The following is a 17222-nucleotide window of genomic DNA, read 5'->3' on the forward strand; positions in this document are numbered from 1 at the left end:
TATTAAAAAACAACAACAAGACAGATTGTGTTCTGTAATTAATGATCTAGCAGCTAATTCAAATCCATGGACCTCCTATTTCAGTGTTTTAAAAATGTGTACTTATATACTGTATACAGGCTCATCTATAAGTTGAGTACATTCCAAGGCCAGGGAAATGGAGTGGATGAAATCAACTCAATCCCTAATGGTTATCATTTGTAAAATAACTATTTAATTAATTCCTTAAAAGTATATTTCTTCTCGCGTGTTCCTCCACCCGCGTCATCAGCACCCACACCCTAGGTGGGGTTGGCGATAGGGCCTTTCTGTGGTGAGTTTGCATGTTCTCCCCATGTCTCCTTGGGCATAGGCCCTCACACAAAAACATGCAGTAGTCCTGGTTTCTATACTACCTCCCCCTAGCCAGCCGGGTGCTCCCCAATGTCCCCTGGCGCGGCAGGGGGAGAGCGGAAACCAGGACTACAGGTTAGGTAGTCACCGGGTGAGAAAAATGGGTTGCAAAACCGTGGGATAAAAAACATAAAAAAAAAAAAAAGTATATTTCTTCACTATTCCATTTTTATTTGCAATAATCTTAGAAGTACAACGTGGCAGAAGACATCATTTCATCTTAGTCTAAATCAAGTTCTAACACACCCTCATAAAGTATTAGCACTCTACATCTGGGACTCTGGCAAGCTGAACTGTCTTCTACAATATGTCTGATGAGCTGATGACTCTGGCCAATAGAAACTCCCTGGTTATCAGAGGTGGAAAAAGTAACTACAGTACGTACATTTAATCAAGTACTGTACAAATTTGAGTATTGCTTACTTTACGGGAGTATTTTCATTTTCACTATACTTTTACTTCTACTCCACTACATCTCATAGGAAAATACTGTACTTTTAGGGCACGGTCACACCAAAGTACCTATGAGAGTGGATTCCCCATTCTGCCAATGCATTTCAATGGGAATGGATCGGTTTCATGCCAGTAGAGGATTTCTGTGTGCCGCGCAGACCTTGCCTGGCGTTGCCAGCCTCTATCACACACTTCGTTTTGGGTAGAGAGTCTGGGATTTCAGGAAGAGCTTTCATTTCTGGGGGGCGGGCTAAAGCCTATGTGCCCCAAGCATACAACCCTGATTGGCCAACCCTTGAAGCTGGTTGAGGAAATAGAATCTCAATGGATCGGTTCCAGACTGTACTACAACACCACTACCGCCAGGGGGTGTTGTTGTGTTCGGTCTGGTTTATTAACCAGGCAAGCGCAGACCTTTATGCTGGAGCAGAAAAATTCTCCACATAGATGCCGGATTTTCCCCCTTTCTGTCCAATCGGGTGAGTCAAAGGTGGATACAGGGAGGGTCCTGGAAGTGAGTGACAGGTGCGTCACTGGCTCTGGGACAGAATGCGCTCTCTGCGTTTTTAGTCAGCCGTGCACAAAAAGAGTTTATCTGCTGGCAACCATACTTTGCTCCGTGCCCTTCCTCTACTATTATTATCTGAAAACTTGACTTGCTAGTTACTTTGTAGATTTTGATTATTATTACAAACATACAGTACATTTACCACATACCACTTCAACCCTATTTAAACTTTGGCTATTTGAAAAAAGCCAATCTACAGCCGTGCGCTGTGCGCAAGTATTGGTATATTTTGATACCAATACTTTTGTACTTTTACATTTTGAATTTTGGACTTTTACTTGTAATAGAGTATTTCTACATTGCAATATTGATACTTTTACTTAAAGGGGAAGACCACCCATTTTCAATATTGAAATATGTCATTAATATACCTTAGAGGAGTTGTGTGGAAATAGAAAAAAAGTTCCCCCCCTTCTGTGTTGTCAAGAACTGGAGGATTGATTTTGGGGTTTGTATTGTAAAGTACAATGTGTGATGTCATCAAGTTGTACTTTACAATACAAACCCCAAAATCAATCCTCCAGTTCTAGGCAACACAGAAGGGGGGGAACTTTTTTTCTATTTCCACTCAACTCCTCTAAGGTATATTAATGACACAGTTCAATATTGAAAATGGGTGGTCTTCCCCTTTAAGTAAGACATGTGAGAACTTTTACCACCGCCGCTGGTTATAAATTATCTGACTCTTCCTTCTTTGTCTGTCTATCTGAAAGTCCCACCCATTCCCCTTTTGTATTCTTTCCCTTCTGATCTGTCTCCAGTCTTGACTACAGTATGCGGTGCCAGAGGAGTATCCAGCACTCCACAGTTGGGGGGGACATATTTTGACCAGCCCACATTGGCCGTGCGCGAAGCGCACGGCCCGGCGATTCGGCCGCGCGCGAAGCGCGCGGCCGAAAAATCGGTTATTTTATGTTCAAAAACGGTTATAAATCGGTTATTTTTTGCCTTTGGATATTTTGGGTTGATTTACTGCTGGTTCTTCAACTTAGAGGTAATCTATTAGATCAATAGATATCAGATCACCATCAGACACACACTACTAGCATGAACTTACTTGGCTTCATCATCAAACTCTTCAGTCTTGGAGCCTAGAGTAATCCCATTTCCTGATTCCCAGCACCAAACATATCCTTAATGTTTTTACATTTTGCAGCAACTTCTATTCTTTTTTGCTTTTTTCTCTCTCTCTCCTTCTCAGCACCCCCCTTTCTTTTTACCCCCCGCATTTTCCTCCTCAAAACCCTCAGAATTCTCTCTGCATTCAACAGTTGGTTTGTTTGAGTGAAGGAGTGATGATGAACCACCTGTGTTCAATGCTGCTGATAGCTGATTTATTAACACACGGGACACAGGTATGGGGGAGGGGAGAGGAGGCCTCTTCCTTGTCAGTACTGAGTGAGTGAGCTGGAGCAACTGATGGCCCAATGAATGTGATTGGCTGCTGCCAGTCAGCAACGGCCCTCTCTCCACTGCACCGGCCCACTTCCCCCCCCAGCCTGGGCAGCCCACCCTGGGCTGCAGCCCACCCTGGGCTGCCCACCCTGGGCTGCAGCCCACCCTGGGCTGCCCACCCTGGGCTGCAGCCCTCCCTGGGCTGCCCACCCTGGGCTGCAGCCCTCCCTGGGCCGCGGGCCCGCAGCCCACCTTGGGCCGCAGCCCACCTTGGGCTGCAGGCTGCAGCCCACCCTAGCGCAGCCCACTCTGGGCTGCAGCCCACCCTAGCGCAGCCCCCCCTGGGCTGCAGCCCAGCACCCTGGGTTGCAGCCCACCCTAGCCCTGTTATAAATCAGGGGGGGGGGGGGGGGGGGCGGCGGCCCGGGGGGGACTTGTCCCGTCCCCCCCATTAGATACCCCCCTGTGCGGTGCCATCTTGACATTCCGCCTTGATTCACACATCTTTCCAATTGTTTATCTCATTCTATCTGAAAGACTCTGTCCTGTCCTTTCATTCCTTCCCTCTTCAATCTCTAGTGTTGTGTTCTCACTCTGACGTTCCATGTGGGGAATCCTAACAGGGACGTGCTGGGCCCCTGATTCAGCCCGGGAAAAAGAGTTGGAGTGGCCCTCATTTTTCTTTTCTTTTTAGTTATATTTCGTCGTTGTCGGGGGGAAACCTTGTATGTCCAAAACTGTTTGTTTTGTATTTATCATTTTAAAAATGATTTAAACTAGTGAAAACAGCCGATCTACAAGCACGGTGCGAGGCGTTGTGTGCTTGTAGATCTGCTGTTTTCACTACTTTTGTGCAACGGCCTTGTATGATGAAGCAAAGTAAATTTGAAACTTGGAGATACAAGATTTCTGCCCGACAATGACGATTTACTTGGAACGAAGGCCGACATTTTATTTAATTTTTTTTCCTAATGGCCGGCCTGGACCAGCCGGGAATAAACCAGCCGTTCGCAGCGCAGCCCACCCTAGCGCAGCCCACTCTGGGCTGCAGCCCACCCTAGCGCAGCCCACTCTGGGCTGCAGCCCACCCTAGCGCAGCCCCCCCTGGGCTGCAGCCCAGCACCCTGGGTTGCAGCCCACCCTAGCCCTGTTATAAATCAGGGGGGGGGGGGGGGGGGCGGCGGCCCGGGGGGGACTTGTCCCGTCCCCCCCATTAGATACCCCCCTGTGCGGTGCCATCTTGACATTCCGCCTTGATTCACACATCTTTCCAATTGTTTATCTCATTCTATCTGAAAGACTCTGTCCTGTCCTTTCATTCCTTCCCTCTTCAATCTCTAGTGTTGTGTTCTCACTCTGACGTTCCATGTGGGGAATCCTAACAGGGACGTGCTGGGCCCCTGATTCAGCCCGGGAAAAAGAGTTGGAGTGGCCCTCATTTTTCTTTTCTTTTTAGTTATATTTCGTCGTTGTCGGGGGGAAACCTTGTATGTCCAAAACTGTTTGTTTTGTATTTATCATTTTAAAAATGATTTAAACTAGTGAAAACAGCCGATCTACAAGCACGGTGCGAGGCGTTGTGTGCTTGTAGATCTGCTGTTTTCACTACTTTTGTGCAACGGCCTTGTATGATGAAGCAAAGTAAATTTGAAACTTGGAGATACAAGATTTCTGCCCGACAATGACGATTTACTTGGAACGAAGGCCGACATTTTATTTAATTTTTTTTCCTAATGGCCGGCCTGGACCAGCCGGGAATAAACCGGCCGTTCGCAGCGCAGCCCACCCTAGCGCAGCCCACTCTGGGCTGCAGCCCACCCTAGCGCAGCCCACTCTGGGCTGCAGCCCACCCTAGCGCAGCCCCCCCTGGGCTGCAGCCCAGCACCCTGGGTTGCAGCCCACCCTAGCCCTGTTATAAATCAGGGGGGGGGGGGGGGGGGCGGCGGCCCGGGGGGGACTTGTCCCGTCCCCCCCATTAGATACCCCCCTGTGCGGTGCCATCTTGACATTCCGCCTTGATTCACACATCTTTCCAATTGTTTATCTCATTCTATCTGAAAGACTCTGTCCTGTCCTTTCATTCCTTCCCTCTTCAATCTCTAGTGTTGTGTTCTCACTCTGACGTTCCATGTGGGGAATCCTAACAGGGACGTGCTGGGCCCCTGATTCAGCCCGGGAAAAAGAGTTGGAGTGGCCCTCATTTTTCTTTTCTTTTTAGTTATATTTCGTCGTTGTCGGGGGGAAACCTTGTATGTCCAAAACTGTTTGTTTTGTATTTATCATTTTAAAAATGATTTAAACTAGTGAAAACAGCCGATCTACAAGCACGGTGCGAGGCGTTGTGTGCTTGTAGATCTGCTGTTTTCACTACTTTTGTGCAACGGCCTTGTATGATGAAGCAAAGTAAATTTGAAACTTGGAGATACAAGATTTCTGCCCGACAATGACGATTTACTTGGAACGAAGGCCGACATTTTATTTATTTTTTTTTCCTAATGGCCGGCCTGGACCAGCCGGGAATAAACCGGCCGTTCGGGAGTTGTCCCACTTTTCCCAATGGCCAGCACGTCCCTGAATCCTAATAACCCAGTGGGTCTGAAAGGATCAGCTGTTTGTACAGAGAAGAAACGTGTCAAATAAAGCGGACTAGGGGCCTTAGTAAGGGTCTCATGGATTAGGGCATTCACCAAATATTCGAATATTCCAATATCCGAATATCAAAGTCACTATTCGATGTTGTTCACCAAAGTCGAATATTCGCTTATTTTAATTTTTTTATTGTTTTCTCTTTAAAAGATATATAGTTTATAAAGCTTGGCTAGATAGGAACTCATAATAATGAGTTGTCAATGCCCCTGGTGGAGGAATTTGTTAATGCTCTATACCAGGGGTTCTCAAACCTTTTTAGGCCGTGACCCCCAAAATAAACATATTTTAACTGGGGACCCCGACCCTGACAAGCACTTGGAATTGTAGGTGTTACATTTAATGTGACTCGATTCCACAGATAAATATTGCAAAACTAACTGATCTACATGCTCACAACGCCTCGCAACGCGAGGCGTTGTGAGCATGTAGATCGGCTATTTTCACAATGTTCGCCTCTTGCTTACTTAATATTTGACAGTTTGGCCAGTCCTGTCGAATATTCGACTATTCGAATACTTTGAGGTCGAATAATTCGAATACTAAAAATCACTATTCGTGAATGCCCTATCATGGATGAATGTTGAAAACGGAATAACTAGAAACCTAGAATGGCACTCAGAGAGATGCCTACCCAACCCTTGTAAGTGCTGCTTTCCCCCATGTTGATGAAATGACATGTATTTGTCCAACATCACCATTATGCGTTCGAAAGGTGACTGTCTACTCCTCCACTTTGATTTGGTTCGACACAGGAGAAATGGATACAGATGAAATACCTTTCCACAGGTAATTTGAAATATATTTGAGAAGTCAGGTCCATGGGGCGACTGTCAACCCATACTGTAGGTCAGGGTTCCCCAATAGGCGGCCCGCGGGCCATTTGCGGCCCGCGGCAGGCTACTGTCTGGCCCCCACCAACCCCAGTAATAATGGTGGTATAAGAGCAGCAACAACACTAGTATATCATCATTATTGGGTGGAAACCTCGTATCTCAAAATGTGTACGTTCTTTCACAAAGTAAAGCCCTGCTTCATCATACGATGGCCGTCGCACAAAAGTAGTGAAAACAGCCGATCTACAAGCACACAACGCCTCGGCTGTTTTCACTAGTTTAAATCGTTTTTAAAATGATAAATGCAAAACACCACCGTCGCCCCCTGCAATGTTGTGGCCCTCAGCTTGGTAACCTAGACATAATTCGGCCCTTGGGGAAAACTAATCGGGGAACCCTGCTGTAGGTTGTGAAGTTTCATCCCAATCTGTCCAGAGGTGACGGAGCTATGGCTGTAGGGATGACGGGGATCACATCCAGAGTATGTCTTAAAGGGAAGCTAGGTAGCTTTAACCCATTCAGAACGGGTACACTATATATTGTGTATCATTATTTTATGGTTTAACTATTGAAAAATAGCAGATATACAAGCTCACAGCGCGGCACCGAGTGCCGCGCTGCGAGCTTGTAGATCTGCTATTTTTGAAAAAGTGTGAAAATTTGAATTTTGACCTGATTCTATAAGTGTCTTTTGAATCCTTCTATGTTTCTGTGTCAGCAATCTGGCCAGCCATCGTCAAAGAAAAGGTCCTTTTCACTTAAATGGAGCTCAGTTAGTCTGTTCTTGAGAGACTACTATGTCAGAGGTTCTCAAACCTTTTCATGTGAAGGACCCCCAAACTGATATTTATTTGGCCACGGACACCCATCTCAAAATATTTAGTTCCAGGGACCACCCAGAAGCATAATTTGAGTTACAAACGTTCGCTTTGAAAATACATATATTCAAAGATTTGCACACATTTTCACGACTTTTTCAAAAACAGCAGATCTACAAGCTCGCAGCGCGGCACCGTGTGCCGCGCTGTGAGCTTGTATATCTGCTATTTTTCACTGGTTAAAGCATTCAATAATTCTTTAAGCATATTTTTGATACAGTATACCGGTATATGTAGCCAGTCTAGCCACTATATTATTGTGATGGGGTGTTTCCTTGCAGAAAGACACATCCCTCTGGCGGTATTCTGGTTCTGTTCCACTGTTTATGCTGAAATTCATCACTTGCAGGGACAGAAAAGTCTGTGAGGGGAGGGGGGAGCTCAGCCAGAGCTCTTAATTGCTCCCGTTGAACTTCAAAGGGGTTGTGCACTTGGTTGATTGATTGGGCCATACAAGTGTCAAACTCGTTCTGTAGTCGTTAGTGATCTCTTTAATCAGTGAAAGCATCAGAGACAGCTATCTGTTTGATGCCTGATAGAGAGTTTCCCTTTAACCGCTATATCGTCGTTGTCGGGTGGAAACCTTGTATGTCCAAAACCGTTCGTTTTGCATTTATCATTTTAAAAATGATTTCAACTAGTGAAAACAGCCGATCTACAAGCACACAACGCCTCGCACCGCGAGGCGTTGTGTGCTTGTAGATCTGCTGTTTTCACTACTTTTGTGCGACGGCCTTGTATGACGAAGCAGGGCTTTACTTTGCCAAAGAACGTACACATTTGAAACTTGGGAGATACGAGGTTTCCACCCGTCAACGACGACATGCTGTCCCTAAGCACACGTCTCACCAACCTGAGACGCTTACACACTCCTCAAATACTGCGCAGCCTAACACCTGACGGTGAGATGCTAGAGGATGTTTGCACTTGTTTTCGCCGGGGGGTTGACTTCCACATCAAAGAGACTGTGAAGACGGCCGCATTACAGGGGAGAACATCACAGCGAGTCTTCGGCTTTGATATATATACATTTTGTTTCCTGCCCTGCGTCCCGGGCCTTTGAAAATTAACAGTTGCAAATCAAGTGCAACAGAGAGACTGTTGCGATGAGCCAGTGGGCGGCGCACCGGTGTGCTGAGTGCACGCACTCACCAACCCTACTCAGAAGATGGGGTTTGACGGTGTGGTGCGTCAGTGCGGTGTTTTGATTGGTTGGTTTTCATGGCGGTGTCTCGCACTTCTCAGCTGTGAACAATGGCGTAGGAAATGATAACAAAATGCACTATTTGCTGCTTTATTGGTCCTTTGGGCTTTATTGTTACACACGCATTAACGTGTAAACTAACAGCAGGTAGGCCAATATTATGAATTAAATGACCTATTAGCAACTGCTGCTTTTAAGAACGTTTTCCGACTGAAAAAGCACACAGTTGCCTCTTATCTGGTCGTTCGTAAATAAACCACACTGAATGCACTCTCAACGTCACTGCCCACTGCACTCACTACACTGAGCACACACCCGGTGCGGGTTTCCGAACGCACCCTTTGTCACAACCCCCTGTGAGAGATTTAGTTTTCTTGGTGTGAGAAAAACATGACGGTGTGAAAAGATATCAAAGAGAGAGTAAAGAACATGCCTTTGTCCCTATCCTATCCAAAGTCAGATATATGACACAGGCATGCAGCTTAGCGGGCAGAGAGCCCGCCCGGTGTCATCAGAATCATGTTGAAGTGTCCCTGTTAGTGATGGGCAATCCCGTTCATTTCAGTGAACGACGTTCACGGTAATGATCCGTTCAAAAGATTCGTTTGCGTTCACCGTTCACAGCGCGATCGTCCCGTGGTGAAAAACACTATCGCGGGAGCGTTTTTTATTACGTCGCGAGTACAGCCCACCGTCGAGTCCTGTGTGCCGGGGGCTTTTAGGGGGAGGGGGCGGGGGTGTGAACGAACGTGTGAACGACCCATTTCAGGGATTTGAACGAAACGTTCACGAGTCTTGCTAATGATTCGATTCTTATGAACGAATCACTCATGAACGACACATCCCTAGTCCCTGTGCAAGTAAACCCCTAGCCAGTGGTGGAAAAGGTACTCACATTTGTAGGCTACTTGTAGAAATACTCTGTTACAAGTAACAGTCCGGAAATAAAAATGTACTTGAGTAAAAGTACAAAAGTACTGGTATCAAAATTGCTGGTATCAAAATTGACTTAGAATACCAAAAGTAGAAACTACTCAATATGCAGAATGTGTATAAAATGTATAACAATCTTTTCAAAATAGCCGATGTACAAGCTCAAATGCGATGCATTGCGACGCATTGTGGGCTTGTAGATCGGCTATTTTCAAACGGCCAAAATGTATATAGGGCTGAAGTGGTTAATTTGTACTTTTGTACTGTCTCAGAATTGTACTTACTGTAAGTACAGTCCTTGAGTAAAGATACTTAGTTACTTTACACCACTGCCCCTAGCAAGATACGTAAACCCTAACAGGGGGTGCTGTTATGGGTTTACCCATAAGCTGAAACTGAATTTCCCCCACTGTACTGAACTGTGCATGTGGTTGGTTGATTCATTGACCGACTGACACCAAAAAACATATCGTCACTGTCGGGCAGAAACCTTGTATATCCAGGTTTCAAATTTCGAATACTTTTCGCCAATTAAAGCCCTGCTTCATCATACAAGGCCGTCGCACAAAAGTAGTGAAAACAGCCGATCTACAAGCACACAACGCCTCGCAGCGCGAGGCGTTGTGTGCTTGTAGATCGGCGCACAAAAGTAGTGAAAACAAAAGGCCGTCGCACAAAAGGCCGTCGCACAAAAGTAGTGAAAACAGCCGATCTACAAGCACACAACGCCTCGCAGCGCGAGGCGTTGTGTGCTTGTAGATCGGCTGTTTTCACTAGTTTAAATCATTTTTAAAATGATTAATACAAAACAAACGGTTTTGGACATACAAGGTTTCCACCCGACAACGACGGTATGCACATAGTGTTCAAAAGGATAAGACAAAAAGGCAAAGAGCTTGATGTAAAAATTCACAGTGTGAAGTACGGTGAATTTTACATCAGTCAGCTGAAGGTTAATAATGTAACAAGTTGTGTGTGCATGTCTGTGTGGGTGTGTGCGCGCGTGTGCGTGCGTGCGTGCGTGCGTGCGTGCGTGCGTGTGTGTGTGTGTGTGTGCACATGCGCCTCACCGGTACTGGCAGGGATGAGTGTTACAGAGTCGTACTTGTGGCAGTGGGCGGTTCTCAGGGTGACAGTGGCTGTCGTTGACATGCTCCATGGTCTTATTAGCAATCCTCATACAGGATACCACTGTCCTCCTCTCACCTAAACACACACGCACACGCACACACACACACACACACACACACACACACACACACACACACACACACACAGCAGAGGAAGAACGAATATGTGAATCCTGTGATCTGGGTGAGGTAGAGAACGAAATACATTTTATTTTATTTTGTCCTTTGTATCATGACTTGAAAGAGAACGTTTATTTAAAAAGGGTTCATAACCCTGATATTAATTTAATAGAGTATGAGAATGGTGCCTTAATGACATTTCTTTTTGATCATGTATTTGCTTTTGCAGAATATATCTCTTTAAAGCGTGGGATAGGAGGAGAAGGGTGACCTATAGATGAATTTAAATGTTGACTTTTGTGCTATGTGCAGGCCATATGGAGATGTAGGGTATCGCAGGGGTGGGTGCACCCCTCTCATCTCTGCAGACGTTGGAGTGTTTGTAGAGATGAGAGATTTTCTGTAAGGTACTAACTTCTATGAGATACTGTATTCTTTGTATTTAGCTGTTGGCGGAATTCGCACTGGAATGTCTGTTTTTGTTTTTGTTTACATGTACAGTATGTATTTGTTGTGTCTGATAATCCCATATGGGATGGGTCAAATGTTGTCCAGACACGGAAATAAAATATTCATTCATTCATTCATTCATTCACTCACTCACTCACACACACACACACACACACACACACGCACGCACGCGTCATAACTTCAAGCTACAGTACATGCTTCAAGCTAGTGCAATCCTCGTTCCCATTACCCTCCTAGCTACGGGAGCGTGTCGATATTGCGACATACAGTAGCATCTGTTCGACGGCCCATTCTTTCGACGCGGGTGCATGTTAACTCTCAAATACCTGGAACGCGCCCGAGTCGCGTTAGATTTTAACCACTTTAACCATTATTTTATGCTTTAACTTTAGAAAAATAGCAGATATACAAGCTCACAGCGCGGCACCGAGTGCCGCGCTGCGAGCTTGTAGGTCTGCTATTTTTGAAAAATCGTGAAAATGAGTGCAAGTCTTTGGATATCTTTGACCCGATCTTTGACCCGACTTCTAAATCCTTCCTCTAAATCATGCTGTTCTCAAACCTTTTCATGTCAAGGACCCCCAAAATTACAGGTATTTGGCCGCGGACCCCCATCTCAAAATATGTTGTTCCAGGGACCACCCAGAAGCAAATATTTGAGTTACAAATGTTCGCTTTTAAATAGATATATTCAAAGACTTGCAAAGAAATATCATGATTTTTCAAAAATAGCAGATCTACAAGCTCGCAGCGCGGCACTCGGTGCCGCGCTGTGAGCTTGTATATCTGCTATTTTTCAATAGCTAAAGCAGTCAATAATCCTAGGCCTAAATGGGTTAACCTGGTGAAATGCTAACCTGCTGACGTGGGTGAATGTTAACCTCTATGCCTAAACCTAACCCAAACCCTAACCTCAGTAACCGTGACGCGGGTGAGTAGCTAACCTGCAGACAAAAGAATGACACATCGAAAGAGCAAGATTTCTCCCTTAGCCACACACCCAAGTAGCATACTGAATGCAAGACTAGTGCACTTGCACACGCACGCGCACATTTTATTTTATTTTAATGCAGGCCTTGCTCATCACCTCCAGTGAACTGCTTTAGAGCATTAGTCTAATACAGAGGCAATTAAACAATAAAACCGGCCAATTAAACACTAAAACCTGGTCAATTAGAAAAACCTCTAATTAACCAACGCTTGATTTTCTGAGCTCCTTTCCTTTTGACCTTCAGCCAAGCTTTATCACATCGGTTACTGCTCAGAGACATACTGCATGTGCAGTGCATGTGCAAGCGCATTTACTCTTGCAGGCCTACAGTACATGCATGTGCATGCGGCTATGTATTTATGCTAAGAGAGCTTGGCCATATGTAAGCCTCTGAGACACAAAGTGTTCTGAAAACAGAGGGCACTACCTGACTTTCGGCATAATCTGATTAAGATTCTGTTGTGGTAACTCTGCCAAGCGCGTCTATGAGATACATCCTCATATTCATTCTAGAGAGAATACCAAAGTGTAGCCACAGCACCTGCTAGGACTACAGATAAGTTGTCAGAGTATGTGATGAACAAAAGTGCCCCAAAGGGCAAATCATTTTCAAGATTGATCGGATTCAATCAGTGTGCACCAAATCTCTGGTGGTACTGGGGTTGCCGCTAACACATATTTTTCAGGTTGTTGATTACTTGTTAGAGTATTCAACTCATCCATGTGATTAATTTAGACCATAGAATGATGGTACAAAATGATGGCAAATGGTAAATGCTATCTGAACCCAAATATAATCAATATTGCTGATTGATTTGTTTACCCAGCAATTAAAAACCTTTAATGTTATAATATGGAACAGTTGAGCTCTCTCTCTCACACAAATTGTGAGATTGTGGATCAGATATACCACGATACCGCCACACATCAAAACATAAATCAGACAATAATCATGTGCCCACTCAATCCCACTGCTAAATCCCACCCACTCAATAACAGTCAGAGGTCGCATGCCAGCAGTGGCAAAGGGAACATCTCTAGATGATTGACAAGTTTAGAAATGTTTTCCATATGCGGCCTATAATATGAAGTCGGGTTGTGATCCCCAATACTATACAATGAAGCAAATTGTGTCATGAATAATGAATGATAAAACCTGAAGGGGCAATACAAAATAAATTCTGCATTGTGTATTCAACATTCATGTGCTGATACTGGGAGGGTACTTTAGGTTCAAGGAACTTGATCTCTGGTAACCCTCCAAACATTTCACGGTTTGACTTATTCAGATGAACTGACTCCAACTGTCCACCATTACTGTAAAGCTCTTAACCATTTGAACCCTAAGAGCATTGTTGTATATTATGGAGTCCCCCAGGGTCTATCATTTTAGGCACACTACTTTTGTCCCCACTTAATCACATTGTGAATTGTAGATCTGCTATTTTCACTAAACATTTGCAGAGAATAGGGGATGCTGCTATGTTTTTTTATATTTTACACTAGAAAGGTGTTCTCAGTAGAGTCAAATCTCTGCCAGGAGGACACTGAGGAGGAAATTATATTATGTTATTATGATTGGTTATCTAACTTTATTTTCAGTACATTATCTTATGTTATTACCTGGCTTGTTTGAATGCTTGATTCTGATTGGTCAGTTGCTGAAATCAGCTGTCTGTTATTTCTGGATAGCAGACCGCTCCGCTCTATAACAGACCGCTGCCTAATCAAAGACTCAGAGCACCTGCTGCACTCAGGCTGCACTGTGAATATTGTGCTGTATCCAATATGTCAGCCATGTAAACAAACACACAGCGACATTTAGAACTAAACGTTGCTCTCAAGAATGTTTTTAAAAATATTTTAAGCGAGAAATAGACAACGTAGTGTCAGAAAATGGATTCTATCTAATCGGCACTTCCTTGTTTTCCTAGGCGACTGTGTCGCACTAGGGGGACGACGCCCAGCGCAACACTTGTGGAACACTTCCAGACGTCTGTAAACAAGGTTTTGAGTCAAATTATACATTTTATTTAGTAGCCGGGTAATAAGCGGGATAATGAATGGCTCCTTGGTGAATGACGATATATAACATCCCTTCGGCATGATAACCCCCCTCGGCTGGAGTTATCAGGCCGTCGGTCTGTTATACTAGTCCTTACCCGTTCAAAGATATGAGCTCTGAAATGATGTGCAGTGTGTGGGTTATGGGGTGTGCACTGTGCACACAGTATATGAGGGATGGAAAGTAACTTTAACTGGTGCTTACATGATAATATGTAGGAGCGTCAATGTAAGAAATACCCGTTTCGTTTAATGGCTACAGAGATACTGTGTACCGATCTGCATGATTTTTGGACAACATCTGTAACAGGGCCAGTCACCCCCCCCGCCTGCGCGCGCGGGCGCACACACACACACACACACACACACACACACACACACACACACACACACACACACACACACACACACACACACACACACACACAATAATTAAATACACACTCCAAGAATTATGAGAAAATAGTAGAAAACAAATCAACAGACCTGATCAATAATTTGACCAGTGTCTGCAAGGTGCTACACATTTTACAATGATAGTATTTTGACGATCAACACAATCTTGGAGTAGAATCCAAGATAAATCCACTTTTCTGAATTCTCTAAAAATCGGATGTCCGGGTGGCCTCATCTCCCGAAGGATCATGGGAAATTGAGTCCCTGCATTAGGCCTGCGGGGTGTATCAGATGGCCGTCTGATTGTTGCGACCGAAGGTCGCAGTTTACCCATGAGAAACGTCACAGCTTGTCTGCGTGTAGACGTCCGTGTACACATTTTTACAGTCTATGGGTTTGCCACTCTGACATCATGCTCTGATGTCACTGTGATGTCCACATCTTGTCCATGTATCCGTGTATCTCTGAAGGTCACGCCTGACACTGTGGTTCTCTTGACACATCACTGTGACATCACAGGTGATATCACAGTATTAAACAATTGAAATGATTTTATCAGTACATGCAGTTACATGAGCAAAGGTGCAGAGATGAGTTGGTGCGTCATTCATGTCATATGATTAGGCATATTACTTAAGGTCAGGAAGATATCAAGTTCTCACAGTTCTACCTTACCAAACCAACATTTTTGGTTTGGAGAGATAGATCTGAAGAGATTCTTATAAGCTTTACTCGTAGCCCGTAGAGCTCTTTGCTATCTTGACTTTCACATGAGAGAGAGGTCACATGTGTGGGAGTGATGCTGTATGAATGTGTGCTAATATACCGGTACCACTTTAATTACATACTTTCTGAAGAGCACTGAAAACACTGACACTTATATTATTATTAATACCAGTAAGACTCCCTAATCGGGAGATAAGCGACCGTTGGTCGCTTATCTCCACAAATATCACAACCTCCACCTCTCACGTCATACGGGTAGCCATAGTTACACCTGGAATGTTGAATCTCCATATATGGAGATAACCTACGCATCACACAAAGTCTGACCTCACCAGCCCATACTTGGGCATGGACGACTTATATCTCCATATACGGAGATGGCCATATATGGAGATACGATGACATCACAGAGTCCACAGCTGATGATGTGGCGTGATGTCATACAATAAACAAACAAGCCCTATATACTGATGCGATACGATGACATCACAGAGTCCACAGCTGATGATGTGGCGTGATGTCATACAATAAACAAACAAGCCCTATATACTGATGCGGAGATATGAGCAGGGCAAAGGTGTGACGTGTGACGTGTGACCGACCGACCGACGGACGGACGGCCGGTGGAGGTTTTCATAGTAAACTGCTCCCTGACGGTCGCAATTAATATTATTAACTATTATTAATTATTATTTATTTCCTTTGCAAACTGAGCCAGGGGTAGGGCTCGATAAGCACTATGCTTCTCCCTGTGCCCTTTTCTAGTGTCTTGGACACTTTGATATGTCAAATGGACTTGACAACCTGTGCCTTGGACTTTCCCTTCTTTTTTCTCTAATGTGATTACTGCAATAGCTTTCTCTACTGTACTGTGCCACCTCCAAAGTTCTCAAAAAACTGCAATATGTGCAAAACTCTGCTGCCCGCCTCCTCACCAAAACCCGATCAAGAGACCACATCACGGGGGCACGGTGGTGCAGTGGTTAGCACTTCGCCTCACACCCAGAAGGTCCTGGGTTCGATTCCCGCCGGGGGAAGCTGTGGGCGCTGGGGGCGTGTTCCTCCGCCCGTGTCATCAGCACCCACACCCTAGGTGGGGTTGGCAATAGGGCCTTTCTGTGGTGAGTTTGCATGTTCTCCCCGTGTCTCCTTGGGCATAGGCCCTCACACAAAAACATGCAGTAGTCCTGGTTTCTATACTACCTCCCCCTAGCCAGCGGGGTGCTCCCCAATGTCCCCTGGCGCGGCAGGGGGAGAGCGGAAACCAGTACTACAGGTTAGGTAGTCACCGGGTGAGAAAAATGGGTTGCAAAAACCGTGGGATAAAAAATATATATAAAAAAAAAGAGACCACATCACCCCAGTTCTCCACGACCTCCATTGTCTCCCAGTAAAATACAGAATCGACTTCAAAATACCCCTCAGATCTGGCAATGCCAGTCTCCTGGTATTCGCCCCATAAATCATATAAACGCACCTGGGGTGACAAGAGCTTTTTCAGTTGCAGGCCCCACCCTTTGGAACCCACTCCCACCTCACATATAAGCCGCCGCCCCCATGTACATGATGAGTGATTCACAGGATTTAAAGGAATGCAGTGTCACAACTAGTTGTCTTTGTTCAGAAGTGAGCAAACTTCAAATCCGGAGGTCAGAGCAAGGGCTTCCATCAGTGTTGCATTGTGTACACGCCGTCCTGTATCTTTTCTGAGCGGCGGTCTAAGATGACCTTGTTGGTATGTTTCCTATTTGGTGTTTTAAATGTAATGTTTTATTTATTTATTTTCTGTAACAGGTCTTATTTAGCTTTTATCGAATGTTTTAGTAGAGTGATTTTAGAATGACATGATATTAGTTAACATGATTTGTTGTTTTGGATCTTAACGGAATTAAGTCTTTGGACTTTTTGAATTTTGAATGAATTTATCAAATAAAATCAATCAGTCACATTTTTCAAACGACAAAGATATATATCTGTTTACTCTTAATCTTAAGCTTCATAACCTGTCTTTAAGCAAA

General features: G+C 44.8%; 1 protein-coding gene across 1 annotated transcript in view; it reads right to left on the reverse strand.

The window, feature by feature from the left end:
* The window catches only part of adamts17 (ADAM metallopeptidase with thrombospondin type 1 motif, 17), a gene marked incomplete at its 3' end in the record, with an annotated part of 224751 nt that overhangs the window by 25247 nt on the left and 182282 nt on the right, over positions 1-17222 (reverse strand). The window contains exon 20 of the mRNA XM_080730035.1: positions 10377-10512. Coding sequence (XP_080586161.1) covers positions 10377-10512 — 136 coding nt within the window. The remainder of the gene's footprint in view (positions 1-10376; positions 10513-17222) is intronic.

The sequence above is a fragment of the Nannobrachium achirus genome (assembly GCF_963921795.1).
Source record: "Nannobrachium achirus genome assembly, chromosome: 7".
In the NCBI taxonomy this organism is placed as follows: domain Eukaryota; kingdom Metazoa; phylum Chordata; class Actinopteri; order Myctophiformes; family Myctophidae; genus Nannobrachium; species Nannobrachium achirus.